Source organism: Anolis sagrei, chromosome X, assembly GCF_037176765.1.
Source record: "Anolis sagrei isolate rAnoSag1 chromosome X, rAnoSag1.mat, whole genome shotgun sequence".
NCBI classification, from domain to species: Eukaryota; Metazoa; Chordata; class Lepidosauria; order Squamata; family Dactyloidae; genus Anolis; species Anolis sagrei.
Genome location: NC_090034.1, coordinates 92,555,064 through 92,573,988, shown reverse-complemented (window position 1 = coordinate 92,573,988; position 18,925 = coordinate 92,555,064). Strand labels below are relative to the sequence as shown.

The 18,925-nt window shown below is 42.4% G+C and overlaps 1 protein-coding gene across 1 annotated transcript in view; it reads left to right on the top strand.

The window, feature by feature from the left end:
* The window catches only part of LOC132780267 (igLON family member 5), a 244,202-nt gene that overhangs the window by 194,969 nt on the left and 30,308 nt on the right, over positions 1 to 18,925 (top strand). Inside the window, exons 3-4 of the mRNA XM_060783878.2 lie at positions 5,302 to 5,534; positions 16,510 to 16,629. Coding sequence (XP_060639861.1) covers positions 5,302 to 5,534; positions 16,510 to 16,629 — 353 coding nt within the window. The remainder of the gene's footprint in view (positions 1 to 5,301; positions 5,535 to 16,509; positions 16,630 to 18,925) is intronic.

Genomic DNA, 18,925 nt, shown 5'->3' with positions numbered 1-18,925 from the left:
CAAAACCACTGGCTGGAATCCCATCTCAGTTACTTACGAGGGTTGAATGAAAAGTAATGCCTCCACCTTCGTAACTCCTCAACAGATGGCAGTACTGGTATGCGGCAGGTACTGGCTTGTTCAGTAGACTCTCCTCTACAGTTCCATTCTTGGCAGGAAGCCTTAGCATTGAACGGTTGTGTTGTTAAAGTGCGAAGTGTGGAACCCTGCGCAGACAGTCGGTCAATGCTACTTAAGCAATGTGCAGTCATTGAATTCATGACAGCAGAAGGTGTCACTCCAAAGGTGATTCATCAAAGAATGCAAGCTGTTTATGGTGATTGTGTTGATATGAGTACTGTGCGTTGTTGGGCAAGAAAGTTTAAAGATATTGAGGTGGGAACATCTGACTTGTGTGACAAACAAAGAGTTGGACGTGCTATGACAGCAACTACTGAGTTTCACAAGCAAAAGATTGACAGATTGATTCAGGATGATCATCGTATCACTCAGAGAGAATTTTCAAGCATATTCGGTATTTCACAAGAATGTGTGGGTCACGTGATGGCTTTGCTTGGTGAGATCAGATTTGCCTCCTCCCTCCTGGTCTTTAGAAAAAGGGTGAAAATTTGGTTATACATTCAAGTGGTTGGATAGTGCAATATGGATCCGGGATAGTGTAACAACATAAAGGATGATGGCAGGCTAATAATAATAATAACAACAACAACAACAACAACCTTTATTTATACCCCGCCACCATCTCCCCAAAGGGGACTCAGGGTAGCTAACATGAGGCCAAGCCTGAAGATATAATACAGCAAAATAAAATACAAAACAACAAAAATTTCATAACAGTAAAATACATTAAATAACAAGATAAAATAAATAGTGCAAAAAAAAAACCAGTGCAATATAACATAATAGAAAGTCAAATACAGTGGGTGGGCCAAATGCACAAGATAAAATGATAAAACCCTGGGTGAGATAGGAGTGGAAAAAGTGTAAAAAAAAACTAGGTACTATGTTTTAAAGTTTTATGATATTTATGTGTTTCATTTGTTCTATTGTTTATGCATTGTATTATTTGTATATTCTTGAATTGTGTCATTGAATTGTGCCAAATTATGTAAGCCGCACCGAGTCCTCTTCAGGGTGAGAAGAGTGGATATAAATATATAAATATAGTAATTTATTTACTATATAATTACTATAGTAATTTATTTACTATATAAATATAGTAAATAAATAAATAATCTAGTCCAACTCTTGCCATTCTGGAAAACACAATCAAAACACTCTCAACAGATGGCCATCTGGCCTCTCTTTATACACCTCCATAGAAGACTCCACCTTACTGCAAAGCATAATAATAATAATAATAATAATAACAACAACAACAACTACTACTACTACTTTATTTTTGTACCCTGCCTCCATCTCCCTGAAGGGACTCAGGTGGCTTACATGGGGACTAGCCAGATCAACACAACAACAGTATAAAACAAAATAAAACAACTTTATAACAAAATATATAAGTTAGCATCGAACCAACCAAGGAACAATAATAATCAGTTTCTGGTCACGGGAGGGCAGACGGGTGCAAAAACAATTGTGAGGATAGGGCTGATGGATAAAATGCATAGCTCATATGGCAGCAGAAAGAGATAGAGGGCAACGTGAAATGGAGCATTATTACTTTGGATACAGAACAATATTAAGATGCAAGGACAAGATTTTGGGTCTTACCTGGCATATTCCAATGCTGCATGGCTCCTATCACCAGAAAGTTCTTCCAACATTTAGGTGGAATCTCTTTTCCTACCATTTGAATCCATTGCTCTATGTCCTCTTTTCAAGAGAAGCAGGGCTTATTTTGGTTAGAATATGTATGTGTTCAGAGGTGTCTTCAAGTCACCTGTTAATTTATGTCAGTCCCATAAATTTCATAGCAGTGGTAGTTTATTAATGCTTAGACCCTAGGCTATTTGCATATAAATTAAATCAATACAATATAAACATATTATGTAAAATAAATGGCATATAGATTTTTGCATATTTAAAAATTCAAAGCATTTAAAATACAATGCAATTAAAACACAATGAATATAAACAACAATACTATAATTAGATTAGAATTAATTAGATTTTTCTTTTTTTATTCTTTTAGGCAAACAATATTTTGACGCGGTTTACCATTGCCTTCTTCCTAAATATACCCTAAAGAATCTTATATTCATTGGTGGTTCCCCTTCCAAGTACTTACCAAAATTGATCCTGATTAGCTTCCAATATCAGATAAGACCTGGTGCCTTCAGTTTATTTTAGGGCTTTGTTAGACTAAAAAGATAAGGGTAAAGGTTTTCCCCTGGCATGAAGTCCAGTCGTGTCCGACTCTGGGGTGTGGTGCTCATCTCTATTTCTAAGCTGAAGAGCCAGCATTGTCCGTAGATGCCTCCAAGGTCATGTGGCCGGCATGACTGCATGGAGCGCCGTTACCTTCTTGCCAGAGCGGTACCTATTGATCTACTCACATTTGTATGTTTTCAAACTGCTAGGTTGGCAGGAACTGGGGCTAATAGCGGAAGCTCACGCTTCTCCCCAGATTTGAACCTGTGACCTTTTGGTCAACAAGCTCAGTGAGCTCCCGGTGGCGCAGTGGGTTAAAGCACTGAGCTGCTGAGCTTGTCGGACCCGACTGGACTTCAGGTCAGAGGAAAACCTTTACCTTTACCTTTTTAGTCTAACAAAGACCTAAAATAAACCGAAGGCACCAAGTCTTATCTGATATTGAAGCCTTTCCCACAATCTGCAAAGCATTTCTAATCAGAAAGGATAAAATATTTGTTTAAAAATATCCTGGATCTTTGGGTTGTTGTAGGTTTTTTCAGGCTATATGGCCATGTTTATCTTGTTTCCACAAGGACTACAAGATCTTTTTCACACGTACTGTTCTCGAGCCATATGTACCCCATGGCCATATAGCCCGAACATGGCCATATAGCCCGAAAAAACCTACAACAACCCAGTGATTTCAGCCATGAAAGCCTTCGACAATACATCCTGGATCTTTATCCCCGATAATCAAAGTTTACAAAGCAAAAATTGTCCCCATGATAACTACCAGTACTGGAACAAGCACAATCAAAATTTCTAAGACAGATACTTGGTGTTGACATTAAGACCACTGCTGCTGCAGTCAGAGTAGAGCTAGAAATATATTCTATCAAAGGACTTGCTAAAATCAGGGCCTTTAATTACTGGTCTAAAATAAGACACCTCGAAAATAATAGACTTCCAAAAAATGTGCTTTTTAGAACAATCTAATGGTCAAAACCAAGCTTCCTGGTCAGAACAATTAACAAGATTCCTCCGCACCTGCGGATTATAAATTGCCTCCTTAGGCCAGAATAGAGATGCTGAAAAAAGGACAGTAACGCAAAGGATCCTAGATATTGAAGCCCAGAAAGATATAGCCACCCTGTCAAACACAGAATCCTTGAAGTGGTTAGGGCGCTTTAAACATAATTTCCAGACGGCGCCGTACCTAAAAGCTGATCTGCCAAGACACCTAAGAACTGCTTTTACCAGGGCAAGATTTGAACAAATTGAATCCATGGAGAGATACGGCAGATTCAATCATATCCCATGTGAAGAAAGACTATGTATCTGTGGTGCCCCCAAAGTCGAAAATCTGAATCACACTTTACATCACTGCAATCTATATGAAAAAGAAAGGAAACAATACTTATGGCCTTTTATTTGCAATAAAACAAGTTGGGATACAGCGGCCAAAACTTCATTTTTGTTGGCTGTTTCCAACCCCATTCTGACAACAAAGTTGCCCTTTATTTGTTTAAAACTGCTAAAAGGAGATTGGAGTACATAGATCAGATTGGGGTGCAGTGTAGGGGAGACGAGGATAGTTGATGCATATATCTATGGCTACCTGTATATTTGTATTTTATTTTAAGAAGACTAGATGTATGTTGTATGTTGTGTCTGCACTGTCTATTTTTGATAAGGCCAACTGGCTAATCAATAAAATGTGGAAAGAAGTAAAGCTAAATGTAAAAAGAAGAGAAAATAAAGAAAGCATATTAATGAATTAGATGAAGGATTGGAAGGCATAATCATCAAGTTTGCAGATGACACTAAATTGGGAGGGGTAGCCAATACTCCAGAGGACAGAAACAGAATTCAAAACGATCTTAACAGATTAGAGAGATGGGCCAAAACTAACAAAATGAAGTTCAACAGGGACAAATGCAAGATATTCCACTTAGGTAGAAAAAATAAAATGCAAAGATACAGAATGGGGGATGTATGGCTTGAGAGCAGTAGATCTTGGAGCAAAGATCTTGGAGTCCTTGTGGACAACAAGTTAAACATGAGCCAACAATGTGATGCGGCGGCAAAAAAACCCAATGGGATTTTGGCCTGCATCCATAGGAGTATAGCGTCTAGATCCAGGGAAGTCATTCTACTCTTCTATTCTGCCTTGGTTAGACCACACCTGGAATATTGTGTCCAATTCTGGGCACCATGGCTGAAGGGAGATGTTGACAAGCTGGAATGTGTCCAGAGGAGAGTGACTAAAATGATCAAGGGTTTGGAGAACAATCCCTATGAGGAGCGTCTTAAGGAGCTGGGCATGTTTAGCCTGCAGAAGAGAAGGCTGAAATGAGACATGATAGCCATGGATAAATATGGGAGAGAAAGTCATAGGGAGGAGGAAGCAAGCTTGTTTTCTGCTGCCCTGGAGACTAGGATGTGGAATAATGGCTTCAAACTACAGGAAAGGAGATTCCTCCTGAACATTAGGAAGAACTTCCTATCTGTGAGAGCTGCTCAGCAGTGGAACTCTCTGCCCTGGAGTGTGGTGGAGGCTCCTTCTTTGGAGGCTTTTAAACAGAGTCTGGATGGCCATCTGTCAGGGGTGCTTTGAATGCAGTTGTCCTACTTCTTGATAGGGGGTTGGACTGGATGGTCCATGAGATTTCTTCCAACTCTATGATTCTATGATTCTATGTGTTCAAACTACACAGATAAATAAATTTCATACCACTTAAATGCTTCCAGTTCCATCCTATGGAATTGTGGGATTTGTAGGTTTGTGAGATGCTTAGAGAACTATGATACTATAGCTCAAAGGAGTACACTAGAGAATTTTAAGCATCTCGACAGACTATAAATCTCAGGATTCCATAGGATGGAGTGAAGGCAGTTAAAGCAGACTTGAAATGTTGTCATTGTGAACTCTAGCCTTTTTTCTCATTGTTCTGCCACTTATACTCTCTCTTTGCTCTTCCTTCTCCGCAGCTGCTACATAGATCAGCAAGTGACACGTGTTGCCTGGTTGAACCGCTCCAATATCCTCTACGCTGGCAATGACAAGTGGTCCATCGACTCCCGTGTGGAGCTGCTAACCTACACCCCCTCGGAGTTCAGCATCATGATCACTCACGTCGACGTGTACGACGAAGGGCTCTACACCTGTTCCTTCCAGACGCAAGACAAGCCCCACACCTCACAGGTGTACCTCATCGTTCATGGTAGGCTCTTAGGGAAGAGATAGAATTGTGATAATCCAAGAGAACTAAGGTGCTTCCAAGCAATTCTTCTATGATAGAGATGCTAGACTTGGCCATGGTAGCCCACACCTTAGTTACATCCTGCTTGGACTACTGCAGTACTCTCTACGTGGGACTGCCTTTGAAGACAGTTCGAAAGCTTCAGCTGGTACAGAGATCGGCAACCAGGTTGTTAACTGGAGTGCCTCACAGGGAGAAAAATACTCCCATGTTGCGGCAGCTCCATTGGCTGCAGGTCTGCTTCCAGGCTAGATACAAAGTGCTGGTCATCTATATAAATAAAAATGTAATTTATTTATTTATTTATTTATTTATTTATTTATGCGCTTGTATACCGCTAATATCTCAGCCTAAATCGGCGACTCATTGCGGTTTACAACACTTAAAAAACAACAATATTCAGTTTAAAAGCATAAAACACATATACAATACAAATTATTGGGCCACCAATAACCATCCAATGCATCTCGTAATTGGAGTCGCAATCCAAATTCATCGTCCATGATTACCAGTCCTTTAGTCATCATAATTCGTTGCAACGGATTAACCGAATGCTTGTTTAAACATCCATGTCTTCAATCTTTTCCGAAACACCATCAGCGAGGGGGCTGATCTTACCTCTATGGGGAGGGTGTTCCAAAGCCGAGGGGCCACCACAGAAAAGGCCCTGTCTCTCGTTCCCGCCAGCCACACTTGTGAAGCCGGCGGGATAGAGAGCAGGGACTCCCCAGAAGATCTTAGGGTCCTGGTGGGCTGATAGGTTGAGATACGTTCGGATAGATAAGTTGGGCCAGAACCGTTTAGGGCTTAGAAAGGCCAATGCCAGCACTTTGAATTGAGCCCGGTAGCAGATCGGCAGCCAGTGGAGCTCGTGCAGCAGAGGAGTTGTATGCTCCCTGCGCCCCGCTCCTGTTAGTATCATGGCTGCCGCCCGTTGGACTAATTGGAGCTTCCGGGCTGTCTTCAAAGGCAACCCCACGTAGAGAGCATTGGAGTAGTCAAGACGGGATGTAACCAGAGCGTGGACTACCGTGGCCAAGTCAGACTTCCCAAGGTACGGTCGCAGTTGGCGCACAAGTTTTAACTGTGCGAATGCTCCCCTGGTCACCGCCGAAACCTGGGGTTCCAGGCTCAGTGATGAGTCCAGGATCACACCCAAACTGCGAACCTGCGTCTTCAGGGGGAGTGCGACCCCATCCAACACAGGCTGTAACCCTATACCCTGTTCGGCCTTGCGACTAACCAGGAGTACCTCTGTCTTGTCTGGATTCAATTTCAATTTGTTCGCCCCCATCCAGACCGTCACAGCGGCCAAGCACCGGTTCAGGACCTCGACAGCCTCCTTAGTAGCAGGTGGGAAGGAGTGACAGAGTTGGACATCATCTGCGTACAGATGACATCGGACTCCGAAACTCCGGATGATCTCGCCCAGCGGCTTCATGTAGATGTTAAACAACATGGGAGACAGTATTGAACCCTGAGGAACCCCACAAGACAAAGGTTGTGGGGTTGAACAGGAGTCTCCCAGTAACACCTTCTGAGACTGACCCTTGAGGAATGAGCGGAGCCACTGCAGAACAGTACCTCCAAGACCCATCCCCGCGAGGCGTCCCAGAAGGATACCGTGGTCGAAGGTATCGAAGGCCGCTGAGAGGTCGAGCAGCACCAACAGGGACACACTCCCCCTGTTGAGCTCCCGACGCAAATCATCCACTAAGGCGACCAAAGCTGTCTCGGTACCATGCCCCGGCCTGAAGCCAGACTGTGCCGGATCCAGATAATCCGTGTCTACCAAGAATGCCTGGAGTTGTGAGGCCACCACACGTTCCATGACTTTGCCCAAAAAGGGGAGATTGGAAACAGGCCGATAGTTGACGAATTGAGTGGGGTCCAGTGATGGTTTCTTCAACAGCGGTTTTATCACAGCTTGCTTTAAGCTGGCTGGAATTTTGCCCTCCCGAAGGGAGGCATTAACCACCACCTTCACCCACTCGGCCAATCCCCCTCTGGCCTCCTTCAGAAGCCAGGATGGGCAGGGGTCTAGGATGCATGTGGTAGCTCTCATTCCTCCAAGCACCTTGTCCACATCCTCGGATTGAACTGGGACAGAACCCTTTAGGGCCAGTACTTTGAGTTGTGCTCAGGAGTACATTGGCAGCCAGTATTGCTGATCTAACAGGGAGATGGTATGCTTCCTGTACGCCACTTCAGTGAGCAATCTGGCAGCCACTCATTGGACCATTTGTAGCTTCCAAACAGTCACCATGGTGGTTCATAGAGGGAGATATGTTCGAACAGATAAGCTGGGCCAGAACCATTCCCTAAACGGCCCAGGAGACACCAATAGCCCTTCCTCCAATTACATTGCAGGTTATAGTGAGTACCATGAATATGTCCAAGAGCCCTGCCAATGTCCTCCACAACCACAATACTGCCCACTATCCAAGTGAAAACTTCCATAGAGGAGCAATTTCATTCAAGATTTTATGTTTTTCCTCCACCACAGGCATCCCAGTGTCTCTGACTCTCTCCAATGGTGTAAAATTTGCATGACCCTGCTCACTGTCTCCCCCTTAACCTTAACTTGTCTGTGTAAGTGGACACCCCAGCCACATATACATATACATATTTTCACTTTTATTGTATAGATTACTAGCACGTTCCCTCATATCCTTCACTTCTCCAAGTGAAACATCCCCAACCCTCTCAGCACTCCTCACAGGGAATCATGATCTCCTGATATCTGACCGTTTTCATCACCTTTGTCTGGACACATTCCAACTTGTCAATGTCCTACTTGAAATCCATTTTATTTTCATGTTTATAGAAATTTATGAGGATTTAAATGGCCTTCTTTATAGCTCTTTTGGACTGCTTTCCCCCACTGAACAGAACAAGGTCAAATGTTGCAAAATAGAGATAGGAGAATGCTTATAAATATTCAGCTCCAGGTTGAAAAAAACCAAGTTTTGTAACACTTTGGGGGGGGGGGGGCGGAAATCATCCAGGAAAATAATAGGTAAAGGACAATTTTGCATGTTTTTCTCTTGGTATACAACATCCTGAAGTGTTTCAGAGGAATTATTCTGCACTGCAAAGTGGTATGTGTAAAAATAAGCTTTGCACAAAACTGTTTTCTGCACTGAAAACTGGTTTCTTCCACAGAAAATATTTTACGCTGCACAGAATGCAGTTATTCTGGGAAAAAAGTGGGGGGGGGGTAGCTTTCTCCTCAGAATAACTCTTCCGCAATATATCAGAATATTTGAATATGGGGATAGTGTGGAGCAGGGAAAAATATGATAATTATCCATTATGACATATTTAAAGATTTAGATCCTTATCAAAATATTTTTAAACTATGACTCCCTGAGTCTGCTGGCCATCATAGCCAATAATTTCTGGGATTTGTAGTTCAAAGAGTAACTTTTCCAAACACTACAGATAGCATAGCACTTTCATCTCTTAAATCTCTTGATGTATCGTCTTGCATGCTTCTTTCCATTCAAATGGAAGCACCACGGAGTTCAAAGCACAGAGTATTCCCTTTGCGTTATGATCCCCCTCCCTTCCTTCGAGCCACTCTTTCTTAATGCTGAAGGAGTAGAAGAGTTGGGAAATTCTGGGAGCCAAAGTGCTGAAACATTTTGAAGAGCCAAAGTGTAGAAATAATTGGAGAATTAGACTGAATGGGGAACATAAGAAAGCTTTCAAAATGCTTGTTCAAGGAAGCTATTGGGCCATTTTGTGAAGGGAGAGAGGCGCAGATAGAACTGGTGACTCCAAAATTGCAGGGCGGGGATGTGCTTTCCGTTTAATATTGGCTCTTCTGTTTCAATTGTAGCTCCTTCACATCAAGCAATGGATTGCAAGGGAGCTATCCAAGTGCTGAAGTCTATCCAGGTGCTAAACTCTTATTTCCAATGTAGATTCAGCACCTGGATAGCCCCTGTACAACCTGGAGCAGCTTTCCAGAATGGCTGTTATACCCAAACAGCTGGCATTAAAACCAAAGATAGGTTTGTTGTCTTGTAATTCTGAAGGTATCTGATTGGAATTTTGAAACCAAAGGTTGCACAAATTTCCCTATCCTAAAAGACGGGTAGAGATTAAAATACTGACTGGGTTGTTTTAGGTTTCTTGGGCTATATGGCCAGGTTCTAGAAGCATTCTCTCCTGACACTTCACTTACAAACTCTGAGGATGCTTGCCACAGATGCAGGTGAAACATCAGAAGAGAATGCTTCTAGACCATGGCCATACAGCCCAGAAAACCTACAACAACCCAGTGATTCCGGCCATGAAAGCCTTGAACAATACATTAAAATACTGACATTTGTGCCTGCAAAGGACTTAATAGGGCAGCGCTTCTCAACCTGGGGTCAGGACCCCTGGGGGGTCACAAGGGGGTGTCAGAGGGGTCATCAAAGACCATCAGAAAACACAGTATTTTCTGTTGGTCATGGGGGTTCTGTGTGGGAACTATAAATCACAGCATCTACAACTCCCAAATGCCAAGGTTCATTTTCCCCAAACTCCACCAGTGTTCACATTTGGGCATATTGAGAGTTCACAGTGCTGTCTGGATGGCGGTAAACTACAATTCCAAAACTGAAGGTCAATGCCCACCAAAGCCTTCGAGTATTTTCTCTTGGTCAGGGGAGTTCTGTGTGCCAAGTTTGGTTCAATTCCACCGTTGGTGGAGTTCAGAATGCTATTTGTTTGTAGGTGAACTAAAATTCCCAAAAACTACAACTCCCAAATGATAAAATTAACCCCCCTCCCCATCCCACCACTATTCAAATTTGGGTGTATCGGGTAATTGTGCCAAATTTGGTCCTGCATATCATATATTTACATTGCAATTCATAACAGTAGCAAAATTACAGTTATGACGTAGCAACAAAAATAATGTTATAGTTGGGGATCACCACAACATGAGGAACTGTATTAAGCGGTCACGGCATTAGGAAGGTTGAGAACCATTGTAATAGGGCATATTTCTTTGTTTACATGTTTCTGAACTTCTTGCCCAACACATTTTAAAAGCCCAACTACAGAAATGGTCACATTTCTCCAGATTTGGAGAACAAAAAGAAAGGGTAACTTGGGCCTAAACTAGGTTAGGTATGTGAGCAATGCAGTGGGGTGAGCCCCTCAGAATACATATGGTGCTCGTTCTTGCTCTATGAAAAGTATTTTAGAGTATTTAGTTCCACATATTCGCTAGCTACCTTGGGTTGTTCATCAGAGCCAATGGGCTATAAATTACACTCCCCATAGGAGGCAAGTCATCCTGCTATTGCTTAATTTATCTTGACCTGGAAGTAAGACAAACCATTCCAAATGAAGCTGTTTCCAAGCTGGGACAAAGTTTATGGACTTTCCATCAGATCACAACAGACCTTTTTTTAATCTCCCAGGTATATAAATTAAGCAGTGGATGCAATGAATTCAAGGGTTGTTATCCCAAGATAACTGATGGTATAATCAGTGCTTCCAGTGCTATCTCACTTGGCCAGGAAGTTTCATCCATGTAAATAAATAAAGGTTGTAAAACAGGAATGGGGAAAATGTGGCTCACCAGATTTGGTTGGATAGCAGCTCTCATCAGACCACACCATTGTGCAAAGTAGATGTGACATATAGAGGTTGCAGTCCAGTATACGAAGAGCAAAACTCTGATCTAAAAACAAGAGGGTAGGCGGAAAAAAATATGACGATACCCGAATCTGAAAACTCGTGGGTTTTCGTCCAGATCTGTCAAAAAAAAATTTCTAACCTTTTAGCTTTCATGCAGGGTTAGGGAACTTCTCCAACAGTCATATGTAAACTAGATAGAGAGAATATTTATTAACTGGGTTCTCAAGATTTTAAATTGAGAGAGGGGTGCAAAAACTTAGTTTCTATGTACACCATTTTTTTCATGTAGAAACCGGATTATTGTCCCAAAAAGTATTTGAACTTCTGTGGCCCTTGTTTTGTTCTATGAATAATAATTACTTCACAACATTTTGGGTTGTTCAAATACAGGATACATGTTTGTTTTCACCCATAGCACTGAAAACACAACAGTAACTCCTGTAATTATTCATTCTTGCTGCAACATTGAATCAGCCAAAGATTTGCCTCCCTAGTTCAAAAGAGATTTGTCCCAAACATTAGGAAGAACTTCCTGATGTCAAGAGCTGTTTGGCATGGAATATATTGCCATGGAATATAATGCCTTGGAGTCTCCTTCTCTGCAGGTTTTGAAGCAGAGACGGACTGGGCATTCCTGCATGGGAGAATGGGGTTGTACTGGATGGCCTTTGGGATCTCTTCCAACTTTATAATTCTATGAAATCCATATTTTTTTTCAAGTTTACAACTTTTAGCCTCAAGGGGAAGGTTATTTATTTATTTATTTAAAACATTTATATTCCACCCTTCTCACTCCAAAGGGGACTCAGGACAGAGCACAGCATATATACATCAAACATTGAATGCCAGGTCATGAATTCATTATATGTACACATAAACATTAAAAACATTTGTCTCAATATTAAAATACATTGTTTAAAACTGTCTTGATCATCTGGAGCAGAACTAGCACAAATTAAGGTATTTTCTTTTAACTTCCAAACTTGTTTTGGAGTTTGATGTCATCTGTATGCAGATGTCACACAGCTCTATCACTCCTTTCCACCTACTATTAAGGAGGCTGTTCAGGCCCAGAACTGGTGCTTGTCAGCTGTGATGGTTTAAATGAGGGCAAACAAATTGAAACTGAATCCAGACAAAATGGATTTACTCCTGGTTAGTTGGAAAGCCGAACAGGGTATAGGGTTATAGCCTGTGCTGGATGGGATTACACTCCTCCTGAAGACACAGGTTCACAGCTTGGGAGTTCTCCTGGATTCATTGCTGTGTCTCAAACCACAGGTCTCAGCAATGAGCTTTTGTACAATTAAAACTTGTGCACATTGGGAAGCCAGACTTAGCCACGGTGGTCCATTCTATTGTTACATCTCGAATAGACTACTGCAACACACTCTACCTGGGATTACCTTTGAAGACTGTTCAGAAGCTTCAAGTGGTCCAATTGGCATCAGCCAGATTTCTCACCAGAGTGGCGTACAGGGAGCATACAAGTCCCCTGTTATGCCATCTCCACTGGCTGCTACTGAAAACAATTCAAAGTGCTGGCTTTACCCTATAAAGCTCATAACAGTTCTTGCCTAGCTTATCTGTCCAAACGTATCTCCCTCTATGAACCATCTTGGAGGTTAAGATCTTTTGGGGAGGCCCTGCTCTCGGTCCCACCTCCTTCGCAGGTGTGGTTGGTGAGGATGAGGGACAGGGCCTTCTCTGTAGTGACTTTCTCTCCAACATAATCCAGTCAGCTCCCTCCCTCCTGACTTCAGAAAAAAACTAAAAATATGGCTGTGTGACCAAGCCTTTGGATATTAAAGCAGTGCAATAAGTGAAGATGGAATATGTTCAACTGGAACGGCTCCTTGACTATGATTTCAGATTTTGTGGTTTTTCAAATTTGGTTTTAATGTTTATATGTTTTTAATCTTGCGTTTTAATGAAGATTTATATTTTGTTATATGCCTGCTTTATGTGGCATTGAATTGTTGCCTATTGTAAGGCGCTCTGGGTCCCCTTCAGGGTGAGAATGGCAGGGTATAAATACAGGAAATAAATAAATAGATAAATAATTGTGGGAATAATTGGACTTTAAGTCCAGTCTTAAGTTCCAACTCAAGATTCTACTACTGCATCATTCCCAAGATTCTACCATTCTTTGACTCTGCTCTACTCCCAATGTAAATTTTGCACCAAACTTCCATTTGCCTTTTTAGTGAAAACAACATGGGCACACGTGGTCTCTGGGATGGAACACATTAACTAGCTCCTCCACCTGCAATTGCCATTTTAAAAAATAGTAACCAACCAAGTCACAGAAAGCCTGCAAGGTGGCATTTGATTATCCTGTGTGTATATCTAAGAAAAGAGTCCCACAGCCACCTGCCCATGTCACTGCATGCCATGAGAAGCCTGAATTTTGTTTTTAGCAAATTGGAATTTCTCACCAGCTGTCAAAATCATCCCAAGACTTAGTTTCCTTTTCCTTCCCTCCTCCACTTTCTTTCATTTTCCCTTCCTTCCCTGATTCCCCTCCTGGATTTCTGCAGCATTGGCAAAAGCTGCAACTGCAATACTCTCCACCCCATAATTACTCCCCGCTCTTTTTCCCCATGGTTGCTAGAGCTGGGAACCTGGTACAATAGGAGCTGATTGGACCGGGTCCGGATTGAGCACCCGCCTGGGCACCAGGAAACAGCTGTTCCCCGCTTCCCCATCGTCCCACATCACTGACGTCACACACCCTCCTGAGTCCAACCTATCAGGACAAATAATGGGGATCATTAGGCCCAGTCGAGACAAAATGAAAACCATCTCTTTGAGAGAAGACTCTCTTCCGCTGGGACAGTGAAAAGTCGCTCTTGGAAATTACGCATCAACCCCCCTTCCCCACCAAAAGGCAGTGGTTACGGAGTTGTGCTGAGGAGGCATTCCAAATGCAGCTGTTTCTGTGGTGGGACAGCAATTTATGACAAACCAAGGCAAACACCATTATTAGAATGGGAAGACAGTGGTGGGTAGATGAATGAACACTACATCTTAGGGTGCATCTGTACTGTAGAATTAATGCAGTTTGACTTTCATAGCTCAGTACTATGGATTCATAGGAGTTTGTAGTTATATAGGGTCTTCAGCCTTCTCTGCCAAGGAGTATAGGTGTCTCACCAAACCACAATGTCTAGGAATCCATAGCATTGAATAATGGTAGGGTGGGAGAAAGAACTTTTGTCTGTTTGAGGCAAGTGTGAATGTTGCAATGACCCAGCTTGATTAGCATTTAATAGCCTTGCAGGTTCAAAGCCTGGCTGCTTCCTGCCTGGGGGAATCCTTTGTTGGGAGGTGTTTAGCTGGCCCTTATTGTTTCATGTCCGGAATTCCCCAATTTTCTGAGTGTTGCTCTTTATTTACTGTCCTGGTTTTAGAGGGTTTTTTTAAAAAAAAATATTGGTAGCCAGATGTTGTTCATGTTCACACCAGAAACAACTTGCACTTTCTCAAGTCGCTTCTGATGCGGAAAAAGAAAACCATGTTAGTTATGAGAGTGGTCCAGTATTTCTATATTCTCAAATAATTTGCTGTGTCTGGGTTGTTCTTCAAGTGCTCTGCTGTGGCTGACGTTTCTGCTTGAATGAGTCTGCAGTGTCTTTCATGTTCTCTGGGCAATGCTGCGTTGGGTGGTCCCTATGTATACTTGTCCAAAGTGACATGGTATATAGTAGACTCCTGCAGAGGTGAGAGGATCCCTCTTGTCCTTTGCATAGTATTTGTTGAATGTAGCAGTTGCAACATTCACACTTGCCTCAGACAGACAAGTGTACTTTCTCCCACCCTGGACATTCCACAGATTAATAACCCCACTTGCCTAGTTTCCAACAGACCTCACAACCTCTGAGGATGCCTGCCATAGATGTGGGCAAAATGTCAGGAGAGAATGCTTCTGGAACATGGCCATACATCTTGGAAAACTCACAGCAACCCAAGGATGAAATAATCAAAGATTCACATTCCAACTCCTTATGCTGGGTTCCTTGTCCAGATGATGATGGTGATGATGATTTCTTCAATGGTACCACACATTTTTCCCAAAACTGGTCTCTGGACAAGTTAACAACGTTTAAAAAAATGCACAGAAAATAAATAAATAAGAACACACACAAACAGTTATTATTAAAAGGCAATAAAACTGCCCATAGAGTTAAAACATCTATATAAATAAAAATGTAATGTAATGTTTGTGGGATTAGCATAACTCAAAAACCACTGGACAAATTGACACAAAATTTGGACACAATAACCTTTCTGGCCAACAAGTGACTATCATTCATAAAAACAATGAAAAACACAGCAGACAGGACTTAAAATCCAAAAAAGCAAAAATACACTACAGCACATGCACATAAACTCCCCCGGCAAACAAAACACACAATACCATATCCACACTCTCTTCTGGACTACAGCTCCCAGCATCTCCTAGACCAGACCCTTTAGGAGAGGAGGATGATCCAAATACACTACTTCCAAGATGCAAGCCTTCTTCTCCTTGGTTTTCTTTGAGAGCACCCCAATCCCTGCATATTTCCAATTTCCTATTCCTTGACTGCAACTCCCAACAATCCTCCAGATAGATTAGATAGAGATGGGTAGGTAGGTAGATAGATCGATCAGGAAGACTGCTGGGAGTTGCAGTCCAAGAATCGGTAGGGAAGGAAGAAAGGAGAGAAAGGAAGGGAAAGAAAAGAGGGGAGGAAGGGAAGAGAAAGAGGACCGAAGGAGAGAAGAAAAGAAAAAAAAGGAAGGAGAGAAAGAGGGAGGGAAGGTTGGCCACAGCAACGCATGGCGGGTATAGCTAGTTTACAATAAATGGATTAAAAGGTAAAGATAAAGCTGGTCTGGTAGAAACTCTTTGAGCCAACTAAAGTGGGATTGGATTGACAGCAACCCCAAATTGTTTGGTTACCTTGCACCAACCTTCTCCATTATGACCTCTAGGGCAGACAGTTTACCAGCTGTTGAAGGCCAAAACATCTGGGGACCCACAGGTTGCAAACCACTGCTCTAGAGGTTTTGTACTACAGAGATCTCATTGTGCCCAACCAGAGACCACATCGTGTTGGTCCAGTCTTCCCCACTTATTAGGAGAAATGGCAAAGAAGTTCGCTAAGAGCTCAGAATTAGAAGACGTTTTGTAAGAGTTGCAGAGGAACCCTCTTGGCATCTGTGCAGTCTCAGCATTGAGCCCTGGTGTTACTAGCTAGCGATACGACTTTGATACTCACTGCTGGTCTCCTCCATCCCTTCCCAGTCCCAGCACGGATTGTCAACATCTCCTCCGCTGTGACCGTGAATGAGGGAAGCAACGTGAATCTGCTCTGCCTTGCGATGGGGAAACCGGAGCCAACCGTAACTTGGCGGCAGCTGAAAGGTAAGGGAGGCTGGAGGGAGGGAGGGGGGCAGAGGATGTCTCCTTTGTTCCCCATTCTTACATCCATTCTGCGCAAACAGGGTTTCTGTGTCAATGAGAGAAGGCAAATATTGTGCAAATTAGAACTTGGGTTTATTCACAGAAGCCTTTGACGCAAGCTGTTAAATTTAAGTCGTAATGGTATATTTTAATTCCCTTTATTAAGCTTTTTTTTAAAAACTATGTTTCAATGTTTTTGAAAACTACAATTTAGTGTTTCTTAGTATGAATGTTTGTTTAATTTTAGATGAAACATAATTTTTAAATACTTTTTTAGATCTTGGGTCTCATAGTAAAGGTAAAGGTTTCCCCTGACATTAAGTCTAGTCGTGTCTGACCCTGGGGGGTGGCGGTCATCTCCATTTCTAAGAACCGGCATTGTCCATAGACACCTCCTAAGTCATATGGCCAGCATGGAACGCTATTACCTTCCCGCCAAGGAGGTAACCATTGATCTACTCACATTTGCATGTTTTCAAACTGCTAGGTTGGCAGAATCTGGGCAGAATCAGGTCAACAGGCTGTGGGAACTCACCCTGCTTCTCAGATTTGAACCGCCAGCCTTTTGGTCAGCAAGTTCAGTAGCTTAGAGGTTTAATCCGCTGCACCACCAAGGAGCCCTTCTTATACTCAAACAAAAATGGGATATAGATCAAATCAAACAAGTGAAATACTCTATGTAATGCAGTAATGAACATTTTTTTTAAAAAAATCATCTCACTTTTTTCTTTTTAAAATCAATAACATTGAGTTTCTAGCGCTGCAAAGGATATTAATAATGGCTGGCATTTTGTATTGCAGTAACTAGGAGTTGCAGATCTGTAACTTCTCCACAGTCAGATAAACAGTCTTACTGGAAGAATGCATAAATGTTGGTTCGACCCACCTTAACAGCCAGCAGTCAGATCAAGGTGTTGTTGTTGTTCATTCGTTCAGTTGTTTCCGACTCTTTGTGACCTCATGGACCAGCCCACGCCAGAGCTCCCTGTCGGCCGTCACCTCCCCCAGCTCCTTCAAGGTCAATCCAGTCGCTTCAAAGATCCCATCCATCCATCTTACCCTTGGTCGGCCCCTCTTCCCCCCTCTTCAGATCAAGTAAAGGAGGTCTATTCTTCAGCTGCTGAATGGAGCACAAGGAGGAGGATGTTTCCATCTCCTCTCCCATCAGCAAGTGAGGCTGCATCAGTCAAAAGCAGGATCTTGTGCACAATTCCTCATGATGGCCTCAGACACTGGCAGAAGGAAGCTTGAAACATCCGCCTTGAACCCTAATCAGGAGATGAACAGATCTCCATCATCCCATGTGGCTGTTGGCTGTTAAGGTGGGCTCAGAAGATGAGACTGGGCCACCTTTACTTAGTTATACGTGGATAACCAAATAGCCATGGGCCCCCTGGTGGTGCAGTGGGTTAAACCGCTGAGCTGCTGAACTTGCTCACTGAAAGGTCAGCTGTTCGGATTCAGGGAGTGGGGTGAGCACAGTTAGGCCCAGCTTCTGCCAACTTAGCAGTTCGAAAACATGCAAATGTGAGTAGATCAATAGGTATCACCTTGGTGGGAAGGTAATGGTGCTCCATGCAGTCATGCCGGCCACATGAACTTGGAGGTGTCTATGGACAATGGCGGCTCTTCAGCTTAGAAATGAAGATGAGCACTACCTTCCAGAGTCAGAGATGACTAGACTTAATGTGAAGGGGAAATCTTTACCTTTACCTTTAACCAAATAGCCAATGTTGAATATTGGAGATAAATATTTATGCCCACAACTTCTTATGGATTGAAGCCAGGAGGTCTAAACACATAATACCATATCGGGTCAACAGGCTGTGGAAATTTATTTATTTGTTTGTTTGTTTATTTATAGTATTTATATCCCACCCTTCTCACCCAAAGATAAATAAATAAATAAAGCCTAATTATTTTAGCAGCGGAAGGAAGATTTTTCCTGGTTCAGATTTCTATCTATAAGTATACAATAGTTTCCGTAAACAAGCTTGCTCTTTAGGAACATTTCTTTGTATCTCAGTTGTAGTTTCAGATCTTTCGCATTTCTCATTTATTAATTGCAAATAATTCAGAAATAAAAGTAACAAGGTCCCCCAAAAGGTTGAGCCTAAATAAAACTAGAAAGGAAACAATAGTGAATAGATAACAATGTGATGCGGCAGCTTAAAAAGCCAATGGGATTTTGACCTACATAAATAGGAGCATAGTATCTAGATCCAAGGAAGTCATGCTACCCCTTGGTCAGACCACA